At 39.6% G+C, this 27,785-nt stretch overlaps 1 protein-coding gene across 1 annotated transcript; it reads right to left on the reverse strand.

The window, feature by feature from the left end:
- Nucleotides 1-17,516: 17,516 nt before the first annotated feature.
- On the reverse strand, nt 17,517-26,886 carry LOC100997461 (sperm protein associated with the nucleus on the X chromosome N4). The gene is made up of 2 exons (XM_003918373.3): nt 25,791-26,886; nt 17,517-17,817 (listed from the first exon to the last, which is right to left on the reverse strand). Exons 1-2 carry the CDS (start codon nt 26,031-26,033, stop codon nt 17,596-17,598), a joined length of 465 nt encoding a protein of 154 aa, XP_003918422.2. The 5' UTR covers nt 26,034-26,886; the 3' UTR covers nt 17,517-17,595.
- Nucleotides 26,887-27,785: the final 899 nt, after the last annotated feature.

Raw genomic sequence — 27,785 nt, forward strand, 5'->3', positions numbered from 1 at the left:
ATACACAGTCAGAGGAGACAAAAGAAAAAAAGATCTTAAAAAATGTAGCACAGCTACAGGATCTAGAAAATAGCTCCAAAAGTCCGGGTGTGGTGGCTCACACCTGTAATCCCAGCATTTTGGGAGGCCGAGGTGGGCAGGTCACCTGAGGTCAGGAGTTCAAGACCAGCCTGGCCATCATGGCAAAACCCTGTCTCTACTAAAAATACAAAAATAGCGGGGTGTGGTGACATGTGCCTGTAATCCTAGCTACGCAGGAGGCTGAGGTAGGAGAATCACTTGAACCTGGGAGGTGGAGGTTGCAGCGAGCCATCTCACCACTGCATTCCATCCTGGGAGACGGAGAGAGACTGCATCTCAAAAAGAAAAAAAGAAAAAAGAAAAGAAAGAAAATGGCTCAAAAAGGACAAATCTAAGAATTATTGGCCTTACATAGGAGGTAGACAAAGAGATGGGGATAGAAAGTTTATTTAAAGGGATAATAGAGAACTTTCCAAACCTAAAGAATGGTATCAGCATCCACATAAAACAAGATTATAGAACACCAAGCAGATTTAACCCAAAGAAGACAGCTTCAAGGAATTTGATAATCAAACTCCAAAAGATCAAGGACTAAGAAAGGATCATTAAGGTAGCAAGAGAAAAGAAATAAATAACATATAATGGAGCTCCAATACATCTGGCAACAGTAATTTCCAGTGAATATCGTAGAGCCCAGGAGAGACTGACAAGGCACATTTGAAATATTGATGGGAAAAGTTATTTTTATTTTTATTTTATTTTTTTACCCTAGATTAGTACATCTGGTGAAAATATCCTTCAACCATGAAGGAGAAATAAAGACTTTCCCAGACACAAAATCTGAGCAATTTCATCAACATCAGACTTGTCCTAGAAGAAATGCTAAAGGAAGTATATCAGTCATAAAGAAAAGAACGTTAATGAACAATAAATAATAAACCGAAGGTACAAAACTCACTGGTAGAGAGTACACAGAAAAACATGGAATATCATAACACTGTAATCCTGGAGTGTAAACTACTGTTATCCTAAATAGAAAGACTATACAGTAAGTCAATAAAAAATAACAAGGTGGAGCCAAGATGGCTGAATAGAGGCGACTCTTCTCTGTAGTTCCCACCGAGAAGGTAGAAAACGGCAAGTCAACTCTGCATCTTCAATTGAAGTACCAAAGTTGCCTTAAGAGACTGACTAGGTGGCAGGCATGACCCTCGCAGGCATGACCCTCGGAGATTGAACAAAAGCAGGGTGGAGCAAGACCCTACCCAGATGCAACCCTACCCACGTGGCAAAGGGAGCTCCCTCCCCCAAGCGGGAAGATGGTGACGGACCTAGCTTCTCCTCCCTGAAAACCAGGTTTTTCCCACAGACCCTTGCAACCTCCGAATCAGGAAGTCCCCTCCTGAGCCCACGCTACCAGAGCCTTCGGTCCCAAGAACAAAGCTGTGGAGAATCAGGGCAGTTGCTTGGGTAGGTGGCCACTTTAAGCAGGCACTGAAACACAGGAGTATTAGCATACTCCAGCTCTGGGAAATCCCGTGAGGTAGGAGATCCATCCAATCTTGTAAAGAGGGGGCTGAAGCCACGGAGCCAAGTAGCCTCACTCCCATAGAACTCCACAGGCCAGAACCCACTGGCTTGGAATCAGCCCCCATCCAAAGTCAGCACAGCCAGCAAGAAACTGCCTAAGAAGACGGAGTTTTCTGAGGGAAGGGGCGGTTGCCATCATTGTCAGAGGCTTTCCGTTGCCACGGGCACCAGTGAGATGAGGACTTGGATCCACTCCTCACTGGACAGGCCCTCCCTGTGGGAATCTCAGCATCCCCAGCCAGGGGTTTATGGGCAGAGCACTGATAACCCTCAGAGGTGCCCCTAGAAGGAGGGTTGATATATGCAGTAAACCACTATGGCATACATTTATCTATGTAACAAACCTGCACATCCTGCAGATGTATCCCAGAACTAAAAATAATAATTAAAAATAAGGAAAAAAATAACAACTCCTCAAGAAATAGAAACTATTGATAAAAATAATATATAAATAGAAATGATAAAATGTTAAAAGCGGGAGGATAAACTTAGAGCTGTTGTCAGTTTTCTTTTTGCTTGTTTATTTATGTAAACCACGTTAACAAGTTATGTCAAAATAATGGTATTAATATAGTATTTGCAAGCCTCATGGTAACCTCAAACCAAAAAACATGCAATGGATAAACAAAAAATAAAATACAAGAAAGTAAATTATATCACTAGAGAAAATTGCTTTCACTAAAGGAAAACAGGAAGAAAAGAAAGAAGGTAGAAAAAGCCACAAAACAACCAGTAAAAAATAGCAAAATAGCAGAGTAAGTCCTTACTTATTAGTAATAACATTGAATATAAACAAACTAACCTCTCCAGTCAAATGACATAAACTTGCTGAATACATGAAAAAACAAGATTCATTGATCTGTTTCATGCAAGAAACACATTTCACTTCTAAAGACACACATAGACAGAAAATAAAGGGATGAAAAAAGATAGTCCATGCCAATAGAAACCAAAAGAAAAAGCAGGAGTTGCTATACTTATATCAGACAAAATATATTTCAAGCCAAAAACTGTGAGAAGAGGCAATTAAGATCACTGTATAGTAATAAAAGGGCCAATTCAGCAATAGGTTTTAACAATTTTAAATATATATTCACCAAACACTGAAGCACCAAGATAAATAAAGTAAATATCATTAGAGCTAAAGAGAGAAATGGGCCCCAATACAATAATAGTTAGAGACTTCAACACCCCACTTTCAGAACTGAACAGATCTTCTTTAGAGAAAATCAACATAGAGACATCAAACTTCATCTGCACTACAGAACAAATGAATCTAGTAGATATTTACACAACATTTCATCCAGCGACTGCAGAATGCACATTTTCTCTCTCAGAACATGGATCATTCTCAAATATTGACCACTTATTAGAACAAAGCACATCTTCAAACATACAAAGAGATGAAATAATATCAATCATCTTCTCTGACCACCATGGAATGAAACTAGTGATTAATAACAAGAAGAATTTTGAAACCATACAAATATGTAGAAATTTTAAAAATATGCTTCTGAATAACCTATGCATCAATAAAGAAATTAATAAGGAAATTTTAAAAATACTGAAACAAATAATAATGAAAATACAACATACCAAATGTACGAGATACAGTAAAAGCAGTACTAAGATGGAAGTGTATATTGCTACAAGTGCCTACATAAAAAAAGTAAAAAGTTCAAATGAACAATGTAAAGATAGGTCTTAAAGAACTAGAAGTACAAGAGCAAACCCAACTCAAAATTGGTAGAAGAAAAGAAATTATAAACATCAGAGCATAAATAAATGTAATTGAAATGAAAAAAATACAAAAGATCAATGAGACAAAAAGTGTATTTTATTTTGGAAAAGTTAAAATTGACAAATTTTTAGCCAGTCTAAGAAAGAAAGAGAAAAGATACATTAAATAAAATCATGAATGGGAAAAAAAAGACATTACAACTGACACCATAGAAATTTAAAGTATTGTTAGTAGCTACTATGAGCAACTATATGCCAATATATTGGAGAATCTAGAAGAAATGGGAAAATTCCTAGACACATACAACCGACCAAGGTAGAACCAGAAAGAACTCCAAAACCTTAACAGACCAATAACAAGTAATGAAACTAAAGCCACAGCAAAAATTTTCCCAGTAAAGAAAAGCTTAGGACCCGATGGTCCACTGCTGAATTATTCCAAACATCTAAAGAACAACTAATATCAATTCTAGTCAAATTATTTCAAAAAACAGAGGAGAAATAAAAGCTTCCAATCTCATTTTTCTGAAGCCAGTGTTACCCTGCTACCAAAATCGACAAAGACATGTCAAAAAATGAAAACTGCAGGCCAATATCTCTGATGAATATTGATGTAAAAATCCTCAACAAAACACTAGGAAACTGAATTCAACAATATATTAGAAAGATCGTTCATCATGTCCAAGTGTTATTTTTCCCTAACAGAATGAAGAATAAAAATTATATAATCATTTCAGTTGAAGCTGAAATGCATTTGTAAATTTCTACATCCTTTCATGATAAAAACCCTCTAAAAAATTTGGTATTGAAAGAACATAATAAAAGTCATTTATGATAGACCCACAGCTAGTATCATGCTGAATGGTGAATGACTGAAACCCTTTTCTCTAAAATCTGGAACACAACAAAGATGCCCAGTGTTTCCGTTGTTATTCAACACAGTACTAGAATTCCTAGCTGGAGCATGCAGACAAGAGAAAGAAATAAAAGGCATCCAATTTGGAACGGAAGAAGTCAAATTATCTTTATTTTCAGATGATATTGTCTTACATCTGGGAAAACATAAAGACTCCACCAAAAAGCTTTCAGAGCTAATAAATTCAATAAAGTGTCATGAAACAAAATCAACATAAAACACATCAGTAGCATTTCTATATGCCAACAGTGAACAATCTGAAACACTGATCAAAAGATAATCTCATTCATAGTGGCCACAAATAAAATTAATTACCCAGGAATTAACCAAGGAGGTGAAAGATCTATATAATAAAAAAGATAAAACACTGATGAAATAAATAGAAGGGGACACCAAAAAGTAGGAAAATATTCCATATTCATGGACTGGAAGATTCTATATTGTTACAGTGTCCATACTACCCAAAGCAATCTGCACATTCAATGAAATCTCTATAAAAATACCAATGACATTCTTCATAGAGATAGAAAACATAATCCTAAAATTTATATAGAACCGCAAAAGACACAGAATAGCAAAAGCTATCCTAAGCAAAAATAAGATAACTGGAATAATCACGGTACCTTACTTCAAATGATACTACAGAGCTATAGTAACCAAAACAGCATGATACTGTCACAAAAACAGATGCATAGACCAATAGAACAGAACAGAGAATCCACAAAAAGATCCATACATCTTTGGTGAACTCATTTTTGACAAAGGTGCCAATAAGATACACTGGATAAAAGACAGTCTCTAGTAAATGCTGCTGTGAAAACTGGATTTCCATATGCAGAAGAATGAAACTAGGCACCTATATCTTTCCATATACAAAAATCAAATCAAAATGGATTAAAGACTTATACCTAATACCTGAAACTATGAAACTACTACAGCAAAACATTGGGGAAAATCTCCAGGACATTTTTGTGGGTAAAAATTTCTTGAGCAATACCTCATTAGCACAGGTAATTAAAGCAAAAATGGACAAATGGGGTCACATCAAGTTAAAAAACTTCTGCCCAACAAAGGAAATAGTCAAGAAAGTGAATAGACAACCTTCAAAGTAAGGAGAAATTATCTGCAAACTACCCACCTGATAGAGGATTAATAATCAGAAAATAACTCAAGCAATACTATAGGGAAAAAACCTAATAACCCACTTAAGAAATGGGAAATTGATTTGAATAGACATTTCTCAAAAGAAGACATTCGAATGGCAAACAGATATATGAAAAGTTTCTCAACATCATCGATCATCAGAGAAATGCAAATCAAAACTACAATGAAATATCCTCTCACCCTGTTAAAATGGCTTTTATCCCAAAGACAGGCAATAACAAATGATGGTGAAGATGTAGAGAAAAGGAAACCCTTGTACACTGTTGCTAGGAATGTAAATTAGTGCAACCCCTATGAAGAACAGTTTAGAGGATCCTCAAAACAATATAAGTTGAGCTACCATGTGATCCAGCAATTCCACTGATGTGCATATACCCAAAAGAAAGGAAAACAGTATATCAAAGAGTCATCTGCACTCCAATGTTTGTTGCAGCACTGTTCACAATAACCAAGATGTAGAAGCAACCAGTATTTCCATCAACAGATGAATGGATAAAGAAAATGTGGTATATATACAAAATGATGTACTATTCAGCCATAAAAAAAATGAGATCCAGTCTTTGGCAGCAACATGAATGGAACTGGAGATCATTACGTTAAGTGAAATGAACCAGTCGTGGAAAGACAAACATCACAAGTTCTCACTTATCTGTGGGATCTAAAAATTAGAACAATTGAACTCATGCACATATAGAGTAGAAGAATGGTTACCAGAGGCTCGGAAGGATAGTGAGGATGGGGTGGGAGTAGGTGGGAATGGTAAATGGGTACAAAAATCTAGTCAGAAGGAATGAGTAAGACCTACTATTTGATACCATAATGGGGTGACTGTAGTCAATAATGACTTAATTATAGATTTCAACATAACTTAAGGGATGTAACGGAATTGTCTGTAACACAAGGATATGGATACCCCATTCTCCACAATGTGATCACTTCACACTGGATTCTTATTTCAAAACATCTCATGTAACATATCAATATGTATACCTACTATGCAGCCATAAAAATTAAAAATATAAGAATTTTTAAAAGCCTCAAATGAAAAAATCCTTTTACCTTCAAAATAGGCTTTTTAAAATAGATTTTATTGACTACTGAGTGTATACAAAGAAATGTATAGAATAGGTATAAAGAATGACAATAGAACTCTGAAGTAGCCACCCTTAAGAAACAAGATATAAACACACATTTGAAAATTAAAAATTATGTTTGTAAGGGTAATGCATCATATTGTAAAATTTCAAAGTATAACAACAATGTACAAAATGTAAAAAAAAGATTCTGCCATTTTCCCTGTCCCTAGTATGTAAAGTATTTGCTCATTTTTTTAAAAAGCAACATAGTATGGTATATACTTAGCATCATTTATTTAAACAGTCACTTACTGATTTATATTTAGTTTTTTTCTAATATTTTACTGTTATAAAAAGTAATGTAAGGACTAACTTTGTATGTAAATCCCACACATACGAGTATACTTGTATAATAAATTTCTAGAACTAGATCCGTTAAGTGAAAAGGCATGTGAAACTTCATACAAAGAACATTTTTACTTCTACCACCCAATGTATGGGTGTGCTTGTTTTCTCACACTTTGGCCAATAAAATGTGTCACTTTTTGTCAATGTTATAGTGTATTAGTTCGTTTTTATGTTGCTGATAAAGACATACCTGAGACTGGGAAGGAAAGGAGGTTTAATTTGACTTCCAGTTCCACGTGGCTGGGGAGGTCTCATAATCATGGCAGAGGGTGAAAGGTACTTCTTACACGGTGGCAGCAAGGGAAAATGAGGAGGAAGCAAAAGCAGAAACCCCTGATAAACCCATCAGATCTCATGAGATTTATTTACTATCACGAGAATAGCATGGGAAAGACCAGTCCCCATGATTCAACTGCCTCCCCCTGCGTCCCTCCCACAACACGTGGGAAATCAGGGAGATACAATTCAGTTTGAGAGTTGGTGGGGACACAGTCAAACCATGTCATATAGGCAAAGAAAAAAAGAAATTTGAATAGTGAAAATTCACATGTGAAATATGGAAACAACTGTTTGACATGTGAACACTCAGTGGCTGCCGTATATAGAGAAAAAAACACATTTAAAACCAGGCAGTTGAATTGTGACGTGATTACTGTGAGACCTTAGGTCAATCACTTTCCTACTCCGAGTTTGTTTCTTAATTTATGAAATAAGAATTGTAGTATTTACCTGGCAGATTTTGTTTGTGAGGATAGCATGGAATATCTTTTATGAAAGGTTTAGCACAACACCTAGCTCATATTATGTGACCAATACACAGTAGCTGTTGCTGCTATCATTATGTATTAGTATTAGTATTAGTATTTAAAGGTTATCCAGGCTATGGAGAGACAAAAAAACAGCCCCCTAAATTTCAGGGACTGAAGACAGATCAGATGCATTTCTCACTCTGTGGTTCAATGGTCAGCCTCATTAAGAGACTCAGAAATCTAGGTTATTACTATTTTGCACTGTTACCATGACACAGTGCTTTGTTTCTATCTGTACCCAGAGTTCTGAGAAAGCCAGCTGACAAAAGTCATTTACTCTTATTTGCATGACAGTAGAAATATCACATCACTTTTGCTCACGTTTCCACTAACTCGGTCACATTACACCCACCCAGCTACACAGGAGACTGAGAAATGTGCTCTCACTGCATGCCCAGGGAGAGGCAATAGTGGGCTCAAAATTATTTTATCTGCCACATATATTTTTCCTATATTGACAACAAATAAATATATTTACCAGAGCAACAACAGCCAATTGCTTTGTTTTGTGATTCCAAGTAACTATCTTATCTGATTCCCCTTCTCCATTGGATCTAGCGATCGTTTTGTCATCTTAAAGATGGCACTCAGCTAAAGTTTTTTGTTGTTGTTGTTTTGAGACGCTCTGCAGCCCAGGCTGGAATGCAGTGGTGCGATCTCTGCTCACTGCAAGCTCCGCCTCCTGGGTTAAGGCCATTCTCTTGCCTCAGCAGTAGCTGGGACTACAGGCGCCCGCCACCACGCCACCACGCCACCACGCCACCACGCCACCACACCTGGCTAACTTTTTTGTATGTTTAGGAGAGAGACGTGGTTTCACCATGTTAGCCAGGCTGGTCTCGATCTCCTGACCTCGTGATCCACCCACCTCGGCCGCCCAAAGTGCTGGGATTACAGGCGTGAGCCACCGTGCCCGGCATCAGCTGAAGTTTTACAAATGTGTTTCTCTTTTGAATATCCTATCTGTTGAACTGAAATCTCTAAGTATATCATTCCAATCAGCAGCTCGATCTGGATAAATGAGGCTTCACAGGTGTAAAGTATTCAGTTTGGTGCTGCAACTGCTCGGTATAGACAGACCACAGGTGTTTGCCCACTAGACAGTTAGACCTACGCTGCTAGGACTCCGAAGCTGGCTCCTGTGCAGCTGGTAGTTTCATCTGGGCTTCTTTCTGTTTCAAATAAGGATCCCACGTCCAGGACAAAGTTCCAAAAGTTATTGTCAGCATTTCCCAGTAGAAATCATTAATGACAGGTCAGTTTGTCATAATGAGAAGGAATCAGTGCCACCATGCTGTTTCACTTGTTTCATGCTGCATCGACAGCTGATACTAGGGAAGAATAATTCACACATTAAAAAAAAAAATAATTGGGTCCATTTCCATTCAAAGAAACAATTATCAAGAACTCCCACCAAAAGTGAATCCTGCCAAATTCGCAATTACTATAAAAAACACTCCACTCAAATGAAAGCCGAAGCTCACTTTGAATTTGATTGCATATATATAAATCATAGGGAATGATGGGCTAAATGTGTTCAAATATAACTTCAATGTTCAAAATGACTATCCCCAATCATATTATTTTGTTTTATGAATCACTGTTTTAAAATCACGAGTTGCTGACTGCTATGTATAAATGAGTATATTTATTATATAAACCTACAATTTGTTCAGCTCAATTGTTCTCTTGGGTTTGCCCTTCTCTTAAGCCAGGAACAAATGTTATCAGCAAATAATGTCTTCATTTTAGTGTGATACTATCAGCATCTATGAAGGGACATATAAGAGATAGCCCTATAAATGTTAAGCTATGCTAACTATTATGTTTTACTTTTTAAATATCTTTTAGTTCTGGTCACTTTCCTAAATGTCTAGAGCCACTGCCTCAGCTACCATAATCTTTGAACTGGGTGACAGCAACAGCTGCATGACTCAGATTCACTCAGCTTCCCACCCTCTAGTCCATTTTGACCACAGAATAAATGTAATTCTAAGTACGTCACTTCTCTTCTGAAAATTCACCAATGATGTACTCTTATATTTAGAAGATATCTAGGTCTCCTACCATGACCCCAAAAGCTCTGTTAGTTCTTGCCAAGATCAAATATATTTTGACTATGAATAAAATATGATCAAATTCTTAGCAAGGCTATCTAAATGTATCTATCAAACTGCGTGTTCTCTCTTTGTGAGTGCTACCCCCCATTCCTCCCGCCGGAAAGCCTCACACCTATTAAATTCTTACTCCATTTGCCCGAAACCTCTCTGGAGCATCCCTTTTAAAAGTCTTACCAGAGCTGATCCTTTAGCCATTTGAAAAGTAAGTTTCATTACTATATAATCTCACATAATTTTGTGTCCTAAATTATTATTAACTAGCTTAGCTGAAAATTTAATTCATTAAAAACGGGCTCAGAGTATATTCCGGGTGCTGCAAATAATCTCATTACCACTAAGGAATGACATCTATCTGACCGGAAGAATATTATGTAGAAAGTTCATTTTCAAGATGGGTTTCAGAAACGGTTTATGCAATGCTAACATTGGTAAAAGAATTCTGAACTTTTGAGAGGACTACTTTTCAAGAGAAAACACCTCACTGGCTCAAGTAGTTCCTCATCTTTCTGAAAAGCACTCTATATGATTACTTTTTTGCCGGGCCTTCCATGTCACTCTCCACTTGGAGTCCCTCAGGAGTTCTAGGACATACCATTCAGTTGAGGTCACAGTTACTTTTTCCAAATATCATCCTATAGTCGACGCTTAGCGTTAGCTAGGGCAATCGGTCTCCAGCTCCAACCCTGAAAAGTATAAAATATAGACAAAAAAATCTGGATTTCTATGTTATAATCAAAACAGGCACCAATATCCCATCCTTCAAGTGAGGAAACGGTGTGCAGTGAGAGCCTTAGCGTGCAATGACTTTCTACTAAGTACTCTTCAGATCACAGAGAAAACATAACTGCCGCTCTCTGTGTTCTAGCACAATGTTTCTATAGTTTTAATGTAGGCAACCCTTAAAGTGCCTAGGCTGCTTATTCAAGACTCTCCAAGATTATTATTAAGTAGCTCATTCACAGCAGCTCTAATGTGAAGATAAGCAAGATGCTGTGTATACTTACCAATCTGTCTTTGAAAGATTTGACAGCATTCTCTGTGTGACTTCTGGGCTATTAATAAGCTCTTTTGCTACATTCATTTACTTAGCGTTCAGCTTGGCTAGTTTTTCAGAGTCAGTAGTCACACATGTGCCTTGTCTGTTTATTATGCCATCTTTCCTAAAGAAAGAATAGCACAGGCCTAGAAAATAAAGACACATTGGACAAGCAGCAGTTTAAGTGTTACTTCCTTGATGAAAAATATGTCCAACTATGTCAGAACAACTAATCCTGATTTCTTAGGTAGCATCTCCTGCTTTATACACAGTTGGTAATAAGCTCCCCTCAAAAGCTAGGGCAGCATTAAGTAGTCAGAAATCATAAGTAGCAATTGAGTGACTCAGCAAGAAATTTCAAACCGTAAATGCCACCTCAAAGATAATTCGTGGGCTCCAGGAAGCAGCTTGGCAAAATATTTATAAAAGGTCAAAGATCAACTGTGATACTAAATTAGGACATAAAACTATAGCTCAGCTTTTTTTGAAGAGTGTCTGCCTTAGTCTGCTCTAGCTGTCATAACAAAATACTCTAAACTGGGTGGTGTAAACAATAGAAATTCATTTTCTCACAGTTCTGGAGGCTGGAGGTATAAGATCAGGGTGCCCTCAGAGTTGGTATCTGATGAGGTTTCTCTTCCTGGCTTCTGGGTTGTAGAAGGCTGCCTTCTCTTTGTTTCCTCGTATAGCCTTCCTATGGTCCATGTGATGAGGGAGAAAGGAGTAAGGAGTGGGGGATGTTCTGTTTCTTCTTGTAAGGATAATAATCTTATTATATCAGGACCACACTCTTATGACCTAATTTAACTTTAATTACCTCCTTACAAGCCCTGTCTCCAAATACAGTCACTGATGTGGTTTGCATCTGTGTCCCCACCTAAATCTCATTCATATCCAATTGTAGTCCTCAATATTAGAGGACAGGCCTGGTGGGAGGTGTTTGGATCATGGGGGCAGACATCCTTCTTGCTGTTCTCATGATAGCAAGTGAGTTCTCATGAGATTTGGTTGTGTAAAAGTGTGTAGCATCTCCCCCTTCACTATCTCTCTCCTGCCGCCGTGTGAAGATGTGCCTGCTTCCCCTTTGCCTTCTGCCATGATTGTAAGTTTCCTGAGGCCTTCCCAGCCATGCTTCATGTATAGCCTGTGGAACTGAGTCAATTAAACCTCTTTTCTTTAGAAATTACCTAGTTTCAGGTATTTCTTTATAGCAGTATGAGACTGGACTAATACAATCACAATAAAAATTATTGCTTCAACATATGAATTTGGTGGGTGGAGTGGGGGCAGTAGTGCACAATTCAATACATAGCAGTATCTTTGAGAATTTCCCAAATAAATTGGGCTGATTCTATTTTTGAATATCAACTTTTCTGGTTTGATTTTCTTAGTTAGAACAACCTTATTGGCCTCAGCTATTATTATAAGGGATGTGGAGGAAACCATATAAGGAGAAAGAGAAATGAAAAGTGGATGATTGTTATGCTGGAAAAAGGAAGCTTACCTACTTGTTCGTCTAATCACTGGGAAAGAGAGGTAAGGGTCTCCAGACTTCCACCACAGTTTTAATCAAGGACATTTGTCTCATTAGGTACTGGTATTCCACAGAAAGTGTTTTTGAAGAAAATGTTCTGTTACTTAAAATAAATTGAAATCCATGGGGCTATATTGAGAGTTATGAAAAGATAGTTTGTGCTGCCACCTTTCTTTGCAATTAAAGTTGTATTGGCAAAGAGCCATGCTATTAGTTTATGCATTATTTATGACTGCTTTTGCAACAAGGGTAAAATTGGTTAATTGTAATGGGGACCATATGTGACCCACAAACCTAAAATATTTGTTAACTGACTCTTGATAGAGAAAAGTTGACAGATAAAAATTTACTGACCCCTGGTTCAGACAATATACTACAGAAATCTACATAAGCTACGCCAGTAACTTCAGGTCTCAGTTCTTCGGATTTCAGAAGCATCCTCTGATGCCACAGGCTAGACAAGATGCTCCTCTAATATGCCTCCACAGTTTGCTGACTCCTGTCTTACTTCCTTAACACTTTATATTGCAAATGCCCATTTACTTACCTGCTTTTCACAGGTTTAAGTGCAGTGGTAATGTCAGTCTTGTTCTGCAACATATCCTCAGTACATAGCATAGTGCCTGGAACATAATAAATGCTTAATAAGTGTTGAATAAATTATGTATATTGAAGACTCAATGCAACAAATATTTATTAAGTACTTATTACATGCTAGACACTTTCTGAAGTCATGAGAATATAGTAGTGAATAAAACAGGCTGAGATAATTGTTGTCATGGAATTTGTAATATACTGGAGAAAGCAAACTGAAAACAAGAAGAAGAAAGTAAAATATATTTGAGAATGATAATTATTAACAAGAAAACAATAATGCCAGGAAGGCATATAAAATGTTAGCTATGGGGACAGGAGGTGTTGGATAAAACTTTACATAAAGTGGCCAGAGAGGAACTCAAGTGTGGAGGTACCCATGGGCTAAAGACCTAAGGTTATTAATTAATGTAACCAATAATAATTTAAGTGCGATCTGGCACTGTGTATAGAAGGGAGAAAATAATTCCAGGCAAAGAGAAAAAAATGAGAAACAGTCTCCATGTAGAAAAGACATTGGCACATATAGGAAACTGAAAGACACTCAGAAAGCCAACAGTTATATGATTTTACAATTCAAAAAAAAAAAAAAAGAACGATGAAGAGATTCAAATGTCACTAGTGCAAGTGCTTTCAAAGAAAAAAAAAAAAAGGAGATCAGAGTGTAAGTAGTTACAGATATAATGTAAAGACCTGAGTTCTAGCACTTCACATCAGAATCAACTGGGATTCATTATGTGTTGAACCGCTATTGAAAGTCTATTATTTTCTTCTGTTTATTTTAAGATCGCTACAGATTCTAGAGATGCATCAGTCCACTTACACACTGCTATAAAGAACTGCCTGAGACTGGGTAATTTCTTTAAAAAATAAGAGGTTTAATTGACTCACAGTTCAGCATGGTTTTGCAGGCCTCAGGAAACTTAGAATCATGGTGGAAGGAGAAGGGAAAGCAAGGTACCTTCTTCACAAGGCAACAGAAAAGAGAATGAATGCATGAGGAACTACCAAGTACTTATAAAATCACCAGATCTCCTGAGAACTCACTCACTATCATGAGAGCAGCATGGAGAAAACTGCCCCCACGATCCAATTACCACCACATGGTCTCTTTCTTGACACATGGAGATTATGGGGATTACGGGAATTATAATCCAAGATGAGATCTGAGTGGGGACACAAAGCCTAACCATAGCAATAGAGAAAGCATCCAGGAAGTGGTTAGGAATTGATAAACAGCAGTTTCCACTGATAAACTATAAACACTAACTTCCTCATACTAACTCCCTTAAGGCAACTCAACAGTATAGTCTGAGAACGTAGTCAAGCTGGGCGAGTGAGAAACTGCAGGCATTCATTATTATGTTCTTTTATTCATATAATTTATGTTATTACAGAAATGGCTAAGAGAAGAATTCTCCCCAAGAAATTTATTTTCCAAGAAAAAGGAGAAGATAAGTATGTAGATAGAGAAAGCATATGCTCTAATTAGAAGAAATGATGTGAGGTATTGTGAAGTGTGTAGGCTCTGGGTTCAGCATGACTGGTTCAAATCTTGGATTCTGACACTTTCTATGTGAACTTAGTCATTTATGTATCTAGTGTTTATCTCATTTTTTTTGAAGGGAAAAATGATAATCGCCTCATCAGGTTACATATGGTCTTAAAAAGAGTACCTTGAATGTGATAAGCACAATGTTATTGTTTCTTGTAAAATTATCATTGACTATATTAATTTTGGAATGTTTATTAAGTACTCAGATGAATGCATAAACCAGTGAGCTTGGGCTTCAGGGAGAGATTTAGGGTGAAGATATAATTTTGGTTGTCATATGCATACAGATGTCATTTAAAGCAATAAAGGATAAAAGCGCAGAAGGATAAAAGGGTATGTCTAAGGACTGAACTCTGGAGCACCCTAGCATTGAAAGATCTTAGAGATAAAGTCTGACTTCAATATTCCCCAAATCGAGGTACAGATTCAATGTACGCCCAATCAAGATCCCACCTGCATTTTTTGCAAATATTGACAAGCTTATCTTAAAACCCATGTACATTTAAAGGGCCTAGAACAGCCAAACCAATATTGTAAAAGAAAAGCAAAGTTGAATGACTCTCCCTTTCCTATTTCAAAACTTACCACAAAGCCATAGCATTCAAGAAAGCATACTGCTTAGATACTTTTAAACGTACTAATTGATAGAATAAAATTTAGAGAACAGGAATAAACTGATAAAGCTATGGTCAATTGAACATAGAAAAGGATGTCACAGTAATTCAATGAATTATATTTTCAACAAATGATGCTTGGACAACTGGACATCCACATACAAATAAATGAATATAAATGCCAGAGTGTACTTGGGAATTATGGAAGTTCTATCTAGAACAGAAAAATGTTTATCAATGATTGGTGAACCAAAGGAAAAGAGATATAATAGGGCTTCTCATACTCCCTGATTCAGAGTGAGGATCTATGAGATTTTTCTATAGAAATCAAGGGCCATGTCCATATTATGTTAGGCTTTTTCCAAGATGGACACCTGTAGTGACAACAGATTTTGGAAGAGAAATTTTGGACGTTAGAATATGCCTAGGTCCTGAAGACAAAGTTAGAAAAGAGCCAGAAGAAAGATTTTCATTATCCCTTCTTTTGGTTACTATCCATCTGCTCTTTAACATCCTTCCTCCACTTAAAAAAAAAGATCTTGGCATTTTCCAGAACATGGATGGACCAGGAGGACATCACACTTAGTTAAATAATCCAGACAGAAAGAAAAAGATTATATTACCTCATATGTAGACTATATAAATAAGGGGTTCAATAGATAGAGGTAGAGAATGAAACATTGGGGATTGGAGAAGAAATGGGGAGATGTAAGTCAAAGGATACAAAAGATCAGATATGTAGGATGAACAAGTATAGTGATCTAATGTACAGGGAGACTAAAGCTAATGAATTATATCACTAACTTTTTTTTAAATAAGTAGAGTTTAGCTGCTATTGTCACACACTTAAAAATGTGAGAAGAGAGATATGCTAATCATTTTTACCACTGTAACCATTTTACTTTATATATATATATATGTATACATCCCATAATAACATGTTGTAAACCTGAAATATACCAAATAAAATTTCTTTAAAACATTAAAAATCCATCACATTTCTATATACTAACATTGAACGTGTGGAAATCAAAATTAAACACATGACACTATTTACAGTCACTCAAAAGAAAATGTAATACTAAGGTAGAAATTAAACAAAACATGGACCAGAAGGTGGGTACAAATATTAAAAATCCAAATATCTTTCTTAAATTTATATAATATAAAAATATATCCGACAAGGGAGGAACAGATTAGACATACATAGATGCATCTTAAATATAGGCCTGAGTGAAACATTAAATATTGACAATGGATATATACATTAAAAACAAATGTCCACAAACAATAAAGTATATTGACAGTCATACAAAGAAAAGGATATACATCAAATGCATTACAACGATTGCCAGTGAAGACAAGAGGAATAAAACTGGGCCATGGAAATAAAGGAGAGTGAATGAGTGAATAAACAGGAGAGTGTCTTGAGCCGTTAACTCAAGGAATGCAACTCAGCCCTCTACATTGATGCCAAAACCACTCTATTGTATTTCCACCAATAAAAACGATATTTTATTTTAGGGGAAGAATTTCTTCTCTTTTTTTTTTTTTTTTTTTGAGACAGAGTCTTGCTCTGTCACCCAGGCTGGAGTGCAGTGGTGCGATCTCGGCTCACTGCAAGCTCTGCCTCTAGGGGAAGAATTCTTAATCACTGACATTCTCTAGAAATGCTGGTGTATGGAAATGGTAATAAAAATACCAGCCTTTACTTGAATTCTTGTATTGAAATTCTCTGTAGACAATGCTTCTGTTTGTTGCCTACAGTAGACACAGGCCACTCCCAGTGCCCCACACTTGGTAGGTGACTGCTCCACCTAGAGTTTCTTATCAAGTGCCCTAGTATTGGGACCTAGTATTGGGACCATGTCCTCCAAACACCATTATTTTATTGTGTATGGCATGCTCTCTTACTTTCTGTAGGGTGAGGTTCTTGGTCCTTTTGAGGACCTTCAGCTGCTCACAGCATTGGGTGAGTTATAAAACACACCACTCTGAGGTATGTGGCCTGAAGGTGGTGATTTTGATGTCTTCATTTTGGAAAGAGTGTCACTGTCACCTACATACAATACAGATCTTTTTATGTGCTCTTCTAAATATGCACATGCTCCAAGGAACACCAAATCCTTTTCTTCCTCCCCTGTGAGATAAAATTTTCAGAAGAAAATCTGTCTCCAGGAATCAGTCTCCCCTGGCCAGTCCTTATTTACAATGTCTGCCTAACCTGTGGATCTGTCTGCCAGTGCTACAGGATCTCATATCCCTCTGTTCTCAAATGCCTATCTTTTCCCTTCCCTTCCTCCCCACCATTAGAAAAAAGGCAGAGGTATACACAATCATCAGCTCCTCAAACTGATTTTATTGTAATCATTGCCATCAGTGGCAATGATTGGTCCAATTTGGTTTCTCTATGTTGGACTAATTCTCCCCACCCTCCTGTGGAGATCCTGCAGATATGTTTAGGTCTCCTTTCTCTTTGATTGGATCAGTGGAGTTCTCGGTGGGCTCTTTATTCTCCAGTTGATTTGAATTTCTTTTCTTATTCTTCCTGTAGTAAAACACTAATGTTGGATATTTTGCTTTTACTGTCTCTTTCAAACTCTGTTCAGGGGCTGAGGCTCTGTCCAGATGCTTCTTCTTCTGGTAAAAAAAAAAAAAAAAAAAAACAGGGAGAGGCCAGAAAGGCGTTATTTTGGGTGAAGAGGGTAGAGAATAGATAGCAAGGGGGGTTTTATAAGAAGGAATGCAGGTTGAGGAAGGGGCTTGTGTCTGAGAAGAACAAGGTGGAATCATAGGGTAGGGATCTATGGGGAAGAAGAGGAGCATGGGTAGGGTCATCTGTGTTACTCCAAACTGCACGGTTTTGTAAGCTCCCTGCTATTTCACAGACCTTGGTCAAAGTGAAACATTCTGTAGGGATTCAGGCTGTGAGAAACATCCTGCCTAACCACTTGACTACAAGATGGACAAAGACCCAACTAAGAAACACTCCTGTCATATCTTGCTGGGCAAAGGTCCAAGAAATACCACAATGACATCCCACAGGAAAAAGGGTCAAACCACCTGATCATAAGAATATCTTAATATCCTGCCAGGCAGCATCCCATACTGCCCAGCTCCCTCCCACCCATACCTGTAAGTACCCCAGCCTGTAAGTGGTAGTGGGCTGTGGCATTAAGCTGGTCCCCCACTTCTGCAGCTGTCAGCAATATACCTGTGTAGGTGTTTTAGTGGTCCCCTCTTTGTGTGTCTTTCTTTAAGCCTTGCCTTCCTTTCAAAACCTAACATTTTGATGCCAAAACCTGGGATGGGGATTGAGTTCTACCAGGTAAGTCTTCTTTTGCATACTGGAAAGCAGCAAGCAGCAAAAACTAGACCTGAGCCTGTTTCCATATCCTGAGTGGACTACCTGTTTCCAGCCCAGTTCTCCTTATTGTCTCATCATCTCCAGTCCTGGGCTGACCTCTAGGTCCTGATCAAACTCACCGTCCTCTTTGCTTCCTTCCCCTTTCTGGGTGGCTCCAGGAAGGATCACCCCCATTGCTAGACCTTACATCCAACACCAGTCTCCAGTTAGTGTGTGAGTCTCCCTTTTCCTCCTTTCCAGATTTTTCTCTATTTCTGCTGGTTCTCCAGAAAATCCTAGCACTGGATTGGAGGTCTCCCTGGTCACCAGGTGACCACAGCCTGCCTTCTCAGGGGATGCCTTCAGAATGCTTGCCATTCCAGCTGCTCTGGCCACCAGGGGACTGTGAAGAGCTGCCACAGCTCTTCGGTACATCCCAGCTCTCCTACATCCATTCTCCTGGGAGGAATTGGGTACTCACTTTTCTCCAGGGTATTCACTCCCCTTCTGGGTACTTGCTCTTTTCTGGGATATTAACTCCCTTCTGAGGTACTCGCTTCCCTTTGGGGTATTCACTACCCTCTGGAGATACTCATTCCCTTCAGATAACAAAACTTTCAACTTCCAAATTGAATATAATCTAAAAAACTTTCTCTAATGCAATGGTAAAGGATCGAAAGCACTTTGCTTATCTCTGTTCATGGGTTGCTCTCTCTCTCTGCCAATCTTGTTCACCTTTTCAAATCCTCTTCCTCAACTAAAAACCCGCAAAAATGCCTCCTCCTCAGGACAAGCCTTTCTCCTCTAATTTCAACCTGGTAAACAAAACCCCTCTCTAGGTCCCCCTCCCAACACCATTTCCTCCTTCTCCTTTGGCTCTGGCTCCTCCACCTTCTTCCTATTGCCCTCCATCTGCCCTTCGTTCTTCACCACAAACCAGGTCTCACACCCACCCCCCTAGTGCTGACAACCAGTCACACACCCAAAGGTCTTCCAAAACCCTTCCCCTGCAGGAGATTGTGAGGGACAAAGGCATAATCTGAAATCATGTTCCCATCTCTCTAGCCAACTTCTCCCATATCAAAAAGAGACTTGGCTCCTTTTCCAAAGATCCCACCTCTTTCCACAAGGAATTTTTTTATGCCACTCAATCTTATGACCTTACCTGGAAAGAAATATATTTAATACTCTCCTCCACCCTCTCCCCAGAAGACGGAATGCATCTGGATGGCTGAATACACTTTGATGGCTGTCCAAGCCAATGCAAACACCCTCCACCAACAAGATGCTGCCCATAACCCAATAGGGACCCTAGCTGTCCCAAGGACTTACCCCAATTGGAATTATCAGGCAATTTCTGTGGACAGACAGAAACAAGGCCATATGATATCATGCCTTGTAGCTGGCATAAATAAAGCTGCCCATGCTCTTTTCCTCTCCTGCCTTTCAAAGGCCATAAGTAAATATACCACCTAAAGCCCTAATACCAATAAGGGCAAAATCCACTTTCATTTACACTTTATCTCCCAGTCAGCCCCCAACATCCAAAAGAAACTTTAAAAAACTAGAGGATGGCCCTCAAACCTCCCAAAGACATGTAATTGAAGTGGCATTTGAGGTCTTTAATAATAGAGAGGAAGAACTGAAAACCCCAAAATCCAAAAAGGACCAGACTAAATACCAAATGTTGGCAGCTGCCATTCAACAGGTTTCCCAACGCATACAGAAGTCCTCAATCTTGCAACAGTCATTGCTAGGAGTCTGTTATAAGTACAGCCAACAGGGACACTGGGCAAAAGCCTGCCCTAATCCCAGGACACCCAGGAAACATTGCCCCATCTGTGTTATCAAGGAACACTGAAAGTCATACTGTGCTCAGCAAAACTTTTCATCCCGCTTCATAACCTCTAACTGAAGACTGACAGGGCCTGGAGCTGACCCGCCACCTCCCCTCTCCCCGCCCCACACCACCATCACCACCTCAGAACCCAGGATAACACTTTCAGTCTCTAGTAAGCCCGTGTCTTTCCTATTGGATACAGTGGATAGTTATTCAGTTTTACCAGAATATTCTGGACCTCTCCTCAGTTCCTCTATCTCTATTGTGAGAGGCAATGAAATCCCCTCTAGGCACAAACAGACTGGTCCTTTATTATACAATCTATGCAACACCCCCCTTCACCCACACCTTCCTGGTTATCCTTCAGTGTCCTATCCCTATCTTGGGGTGGGAAATGTTAAGTAAATTCCAGAACTCCATGCAATGTGGCTCCTACAATTCTACTCCTTTTATTTTACTCTGCCGCCCAAATGCTTCCCTCTCCTCCCCCTCATCTTCATTATCCACCCTGTTACCTATTGTTAATTCTAAAGTTTGGAACGTTTCTAAACCCACAATAGCCACACACAACATCCCAGGTAAAATAACCCTTCAAACTCCTCCACTTTCCTTCATCAGTCTCAATATCCCCTTAACCCAGCTGGCCTCAGGGCCCTCAAACCTATTATCTGTAAAGTTTAACAAGCTCAAATTCTCAAGTCTGTCAACTTTCGCTACAACCATCCCAATCCTGGTTGTCCAAAAGACAGATGAGTCTTACCTCTTGGTCCAGGATCTTAGAGTTGTTAACCAGGTGATGGTACCAATTCATTAGGCGGTCCCCAACCCATATACTTTACTCTCCCATATTGCCCCATCCACCATACACTTCTCTGAATTTGATCTAAAAGATGCCTTTTTCACTATTCCCTTAAATCTGGCTTCCCCAAATTTTTTTGCTTTCATGTAGTCAAATCCTAATACTCACACGTTCACCCAACTAACATGGACCATACTCCCACAGGGGTTCCAGGATAGCACCCACCTATTCAGACAGGCCCTCACCAAGGACCTAGCTGAACTTTCCCTTCCTTTTGGCACCCTCCTCCAATATGTCAATGACCTCCTTCTCTGTAGTCCCTCCCTTAACCTGTCAATACAACACACCACTAAGGTTTTAAACTTCCTCCATAATTGAGGATATCGGGTCTCACTCACAAAAGCTCAGGTAGCCCAAACCCAGGTTCCTTACCTTCAGTTTCTCCTAACCTCTAATTCTTGGGCCATCCCAACCCAAGAAAATGAGCTAATTCAGGACATGCCCCTTCCCCACGCCAAAAAGGACCTCTTCTCCTTCTTGAGCCTTGTGGGATACTTCCAGCTGTGCATTCCCAACTTTGACTTGCTGGCCAAGCTGCTTTACACGGCCTCACATGGGCCCATCCTAAAACGCCTGAACCCAGCTTGCCCCATCAGCTCCCACTTAAAAAATAAATAAATAAATAAATAAATAAATAATGCCCTTTAAAGGCCCCATCACTAGGACTGCCCAATCCCACCATCCTGTACTTTGTATGTACATTCTGCCCAAGGCCTTGCTCTTGAACTACTCTGCCAAACATACAGCGATGCCCCAGAAGCCATTGCACACCTCTCAAAACAATTGGACTCTGTCATCCAAGGCTGGTCACTCTGACTAAAAATCTTGGATATGGCCACCTTGCTGGCCTTAGAGGCACAGAAACTCCCTCTCAACCAACACATTACTGTTGCATCTTCTCATAACCTACAGGACGTCATAAACCATCAATCCTTTCTATACCTCCCATCATCCCGCTTACAGCAGGTACATGCCTTACTCATAGCTAACCCTGTAATCACCTTCAAGAGATATAAAACTCTCAACTCAGCCACCCTCCTCCTTGTTAATAACTCTAACTCTAAGCTCTCTCACTCCTGCCTGGACCTCTTAAACTCCCTCTCCTCCCGCTTCCAACATATTTCAAAAGCTCCTTTGAGGGGAACACCTACATGGTTCATTAATGGAAGCTCTTTAAGGGAGCCATGTCCAGCAGCTGTCCAAGTCATCATTGCCAAAAATGAACTCCTAGAATCCAATGCTCTCCCACTCCATACTACCTTTCAACAAGCAAAGCTAGTAGCCCTAACCCGGGATCTCACCCTAGCAAATAGAAGGAGAGTTAACAGTCAAACCAATTCCAAATATGTGTGGCACATCCTACACTCTCACACCTTAATCTGGCAGGGAAGGGGTTTTCTAACTACAAAAGGAACCCCCATGAGAAATAGGAAACTTGCACACAAGCTGCTGGAGGTGGCTAAACTACCACCGAAGGCCACCATTATCCACTGAAAGGGACACCAAAAAGCTACTGATTCCATAACAAAGGGAAACTTCTGAACACATTCAGCAACCTGGCAGGCAGCCCTTAAAATTTCATCATTATTGCCCATTTTTCCCAGCATACAACTTGTATATACCCAGGAGGAATAAACCCCGCTTGCCCAGGCTGGCGCCATTCAGGAAAAAAATGGTTCTACCTCAATGATAAAAGTGTCTTGCCCAAGTATTAAAAACCTTCTGTACTTTTATATGTGCACAACTATTTCCATGCTTGTTACTGCCCCTACTCCGGCTTTTAAAAACTTCTATACATTCTTCCACCATGGCTGCCCATCTGAAAGATATTACTAAGGCATCTTCCCTTTGCACTTAAACTTCCCCTCAGGAAGCTATCAAATCATCTCCTTTCTCATACACCAGGCCTGAGGACACACACCAGGACAGGACTAACAAATCAGCTTCACCCACGTGTCTCCCAACAAATGATTCCTATACCTTCTGATAATAGTAGATACATTCTTTGGATGGATAAAAGCTTTTCCTACAACCACCGAAAAGGCACATACCATCACTTCTGTTCTCTTCACTCATATTATCCACAGGTTTAAACTCTCCTCTTGAATTCAGTCAGACAATGGGCCAACATTTGTTTCACAGGTTAACAAACAGCTGGCAAAGGCTCTAAACATTAAGTGGGCCTTCCATATTCCTTACCTCCCCTAATCTTCAGGTAATTTTAAAAAAGAAAAAACCCCCTAGAGGTTAAAATGGCCCAGGCTTCACTTCTCCTATTGGTCCTCATGCATTTATGAGCCATTTCCCCAAAGCCCCTCAGCCTAAGTCCTATTCCCCCCAGCCCAAAAGTCCATCCTCAGAACGCTCCTCCCTGTCCTACAACCAGGGGACTGGGTCTGAGTCGCAGACTCCCCCTCCTCCCCTCTCCAACCTAAGTGGACGGATCCTCACCAGGTTATCCTAACTACTCCCACAGTGGCAAAGCTAACATCCTTTCCACACTGAATGCACCATTCCAAACTAAAAAGAGCACCAGATCTACATCTAGAAATTTCCTCACCCCCAAATTATTCTCTCTCCCTCACAGGACAAACCTCACTGCACTTAACAGGAATTTCAGAAGTTGCCAACCCAGAACACCTTAGTGCATAACAATCTCTGTCTCCAATTTCCAATATTTTACCTCCAACTTTATTTTAGATCTTTCCTGGTTTCCCTTCCCCATGTCCCTGGATAGTCCTGCCAATTTCTCACACTAATGCAGGAGGTATGACAGCAGGGCACCTTCCAAAATTTCACTCCTACTCAAATCTCCTTTTTCTCCTTTTGCCCTCTTTGTCTGTGGAATATTCTAAGTCCCCACCCCAAACCTCTAACAGTTGAGCCCCCTTCATCAGCCTCATACGTTGCTTCTTAAATCAGTCACACTCCCATCTTTCTTCCAACAGTTCAATTCATTTGTCCACACAAATCCAGCAGTTCACAGCCCTTCCTTTCAAACTGTCCACATAAACCTGGTCCAAAATAAACCTGCATCTCACCTACTCAGCCAACTCATTCCCCAAACCTGTTTATAATCTTGCTCAGCTAAACACCTTTTCCCCCAATCCATCAAATCCACCCACACAGTCACACACAGGGCTGTCACCCTCCTTTGCCTCATAGCCTCCTAACTAAACATGATACAAGTCGGATTCCATAAAACACCTCTTACCAAACCCTCCCCTCTCTGACGGTGCCACTCTCCATGTGTTCAACTCAAGGGTGCTCCCTGGAAAAAATCCACAAACATTTCCCTCAACTGCAACCTGTATCCTTCTGCCCTATCAGGACCGCAATGACTATTAGTTACAAAAACCCACTTATCTCTCTCTCTCCAAAAGCAACCTTCACCTCCTCCCCCACCAGCATTTTCTCTCATGCCTTCAGAGGGGCTACCCTTGCTGGCAGCTATTCAACTTGGAAAAACATAAAAGTTAAAACAAAGGGTTTGTGCACAATTCAATACCCACCTTCTCATGGCTTGCCACCATAACCTATAACTTTTGTCTGTCCACCCCCAGTGTCTTCTTCCTTTGTGGCACAAACTCTTATCTCTGCCTACTGGCCAATTGGTCAGGAGCATGTACCCTGGTGTTTCAGTCTAAACATTAACATTTTGCCTAACAAGCAGACCATCCAGGTTCCTTTAGTAGCTTCTGTCTCATCTTCCTCCACACACACTAAGCAGGCTCTACATCTCATTCTAGTGTTAGCAGAACTAAACATCTCTGCTGTACTCAGCACTGGGATAGCAGGTGGCCCCTTTCTTAGGTCCCCTAATCTTTCTCCTCCTAATACTGCAATTGGCCCATGTATACTCACCTTCGTATCCCGCTTTATCTCCCGAAGGCTAAACTCCCCTGTCCAGGCAGCCACCCAGCAACCCATTAATACCATCGTTCTCCTCTACCAAGTCCAGTACCAGTGCCTCCAGGAAAACCACTCTGAAGTCCAACACCCACTGCTTCAAAACCCAAACCCTGATTACAGCTCCCCTATTCAGCAGGAGGCAGCCAGATACTCAACAACGCCCCTCTTCCTTTTATACTAAAGTAGAAGGCAAGAATATTAGTTTAAACTGCACTATTTTGTAAGCTCCCCTCTAGTTTGCAGACCTTGGTCAAAGTGAAACATTCCACGGGGGTTCTGGCCTTGAGAAAAATCCCACCTAACCGCCTGACCACAAGGTAGATAAAAGCCCAACTAAAGAAACATCCCTATCATATCTTGTTGGGCCTAAAGGTCCAAGCAACACCATGGTGACATCCCACCAGAGAAAGGGCCAAACTGCCTGATCATAACAACATCTTGTCAATATTCTGCCAGGCAGGAAGCCATACTGCCCAAACCTCTCCCACCCATACCTGTAAGTACGCCAGCCTGTATGCAGCGGTGGGCTCTGGCATTAAGCTGCTCCCCCCATTTCTGCTGGTGTCTGCAGTATACCCGTGTTGCTCTTTGACCCGCCCCCTATCTGTGTGTCTTTCTTTCACCCTCGCCTTCCCTTGAAAACCTAACAATCTGACCTTGTCAACTTTTCTGTTGTTGGATTCACAGGGGCTTTTCATTTTATTCTCTTTGGTGCTTGAAGTTGGTTCTTCCATGATTATGGTTGGTTGGAGAATTTCTACACTAGACTCTTCTAGGGTACAGATTTCCACAGCTGTATTGAAGCTTTCCAGTGGGCTGTCCCAGAGCTTTTGCCCACCCTGTATATATACCCACCTGAGAGCAAAACAAAGCCACACCCTTGAGCTTTGTTTGATCATACAGGCAGCGTCCCAGCCAATGGCAGTCCTGGGGTGGCTTTGGCATCACAAAGCACCATTGCTGCCCACTCCCTGGGCTTGCGGGGGAGGTGAAAGTGGTATAGAGGAAACCAAATGCTGTTGTTGTTTCAGCATCCCCTGAAGGTGATGCATCCCAAACGATCTGCCGCCACTCCTCATTTCTCCATGTTTAATGTTCATGGTTCACATGGAAGCGAGAGGATGGTTCCTTCAAGCCCTTCCCCACAGCCATTCCTAGTAAGTGATTCATTATTTTGTCTTCCAGCACCCACCATGACCTAGTATTTTAGATGTCTCACCTCAAATCCCTCCAAGCTAGTGTGGCTACATTTAGTTATTGGTGGAGATGTGAATTATCCCACTTCCCTCCTACAGTTCCTTCATATTCACCTTGAAGACCATTAACTTTTAGGTTTCTGCCAGGCAAATTTCAATCCATGTTCTTTTTTCCAATGTCCATGTGGTCCTCTTAAGTTTTCTATTTCTAGTCTGAAATCATGGCCTTCAGTCTGCCACAACTTCAGTGAATAAACATTCTTACTGGGTATCCTACTCTTGTTTCAACTCAGGGGTGTATGTTCATAGCAAATGTAGTCTCCCAACATGTATTTTACCAGTGTATAGGGTTGGGGGAGGAGTGGGTATACATATACTGCAAGTTGTTCTGAGTGTTTACATGCACAATACTATCTAACACCAACATGTGCACCAGTGTGGGCATTGTTAAATTTTGTAATGGAGATTGTGTCCAGTGCAAAAGAAAAAAAAGGCATTTAGTGTGGAAGGGGAGAAGTAAAATTATCCTTCGTCAACGACTACATGAGAGCCTGTGTAGAAAAATCAATCTTAAAAAAAAAAAAAAAAAAAAAGGCTTCTACAATAATTGAGATTAGCAAGATTGCAGGATAGGAGATCAACACACAAATCAATTGTATGTTTATATGTTAGAAGTTATATATTAGAAGTTTATATATTAGAACAGTCAGTGTTTCAGCCAATGGTAGTCCTAGGGTGGACTGGTAGTTAATTTCAACAACCAGAATTTGAAATTAAGAACAGTGCAATTTAAAATATCACAAAAAAATTAAAGGCTTAAGGATAAGTCTGAACAAAAATGTAAATGACTTACTTGTACAGTTAAAACTACAAAAATTGCAATGATAAATTAATAACATAAGGAAAAATCGAGATGTATGCTCTGATTTTCGGTTAGAAGATTCAATATTGTAAGATGTCAGTTATTTCCAAATTCATCTGTAGATTCAACTCAAACCTAATAAAAATTCTAAAAAGGTTTCTTAATAGAAATTGACAGGATAATTATAATATTCATATGGAAATGTAATGGGCCTAGAACAGCCAAAAGAAAAGTGTTGAATCTTAAAAAGCTCTGGATTGCATCACTGTCAATGTTCTAGTTTTGATAGTGTAACGTGGTAGTGTACTGAAGATTTTACCATTGGGAGAGGCTGGTTGAAGGATACATAAGGTCTCTATGTACATATCTTTGAAACTTCTTGAAAACTTAAAATTGTTTCAAAATAAAAAGATAAAAATATTTTAAAAGAGAGAGGGCCAAAGATACAGGAGGTATGGTCCTAGATTTCTCTCACATGTTGACACCTGTCCAATTCTCTATAGGAAGTCACAAAAATCAATAATGGAAAAAATAAAATAAAATGAAAGAGCAGTAGACCCTAGATTTTTGTTTCAGTGCTCATTGAGCTCACA

Source organism: Papio anubis, chromosome X (assembly GCF_008728515.1).
Source record: "Papio anubis isolate 15944 chromosome X, Panubis1.0, whole genome shotgun sequence".
Lineage (NCBI taxonomy): Eukaryota > Metazoa > Chordata > Mammalia > Primates > Cercopithecidae > Papio > Papio anubis.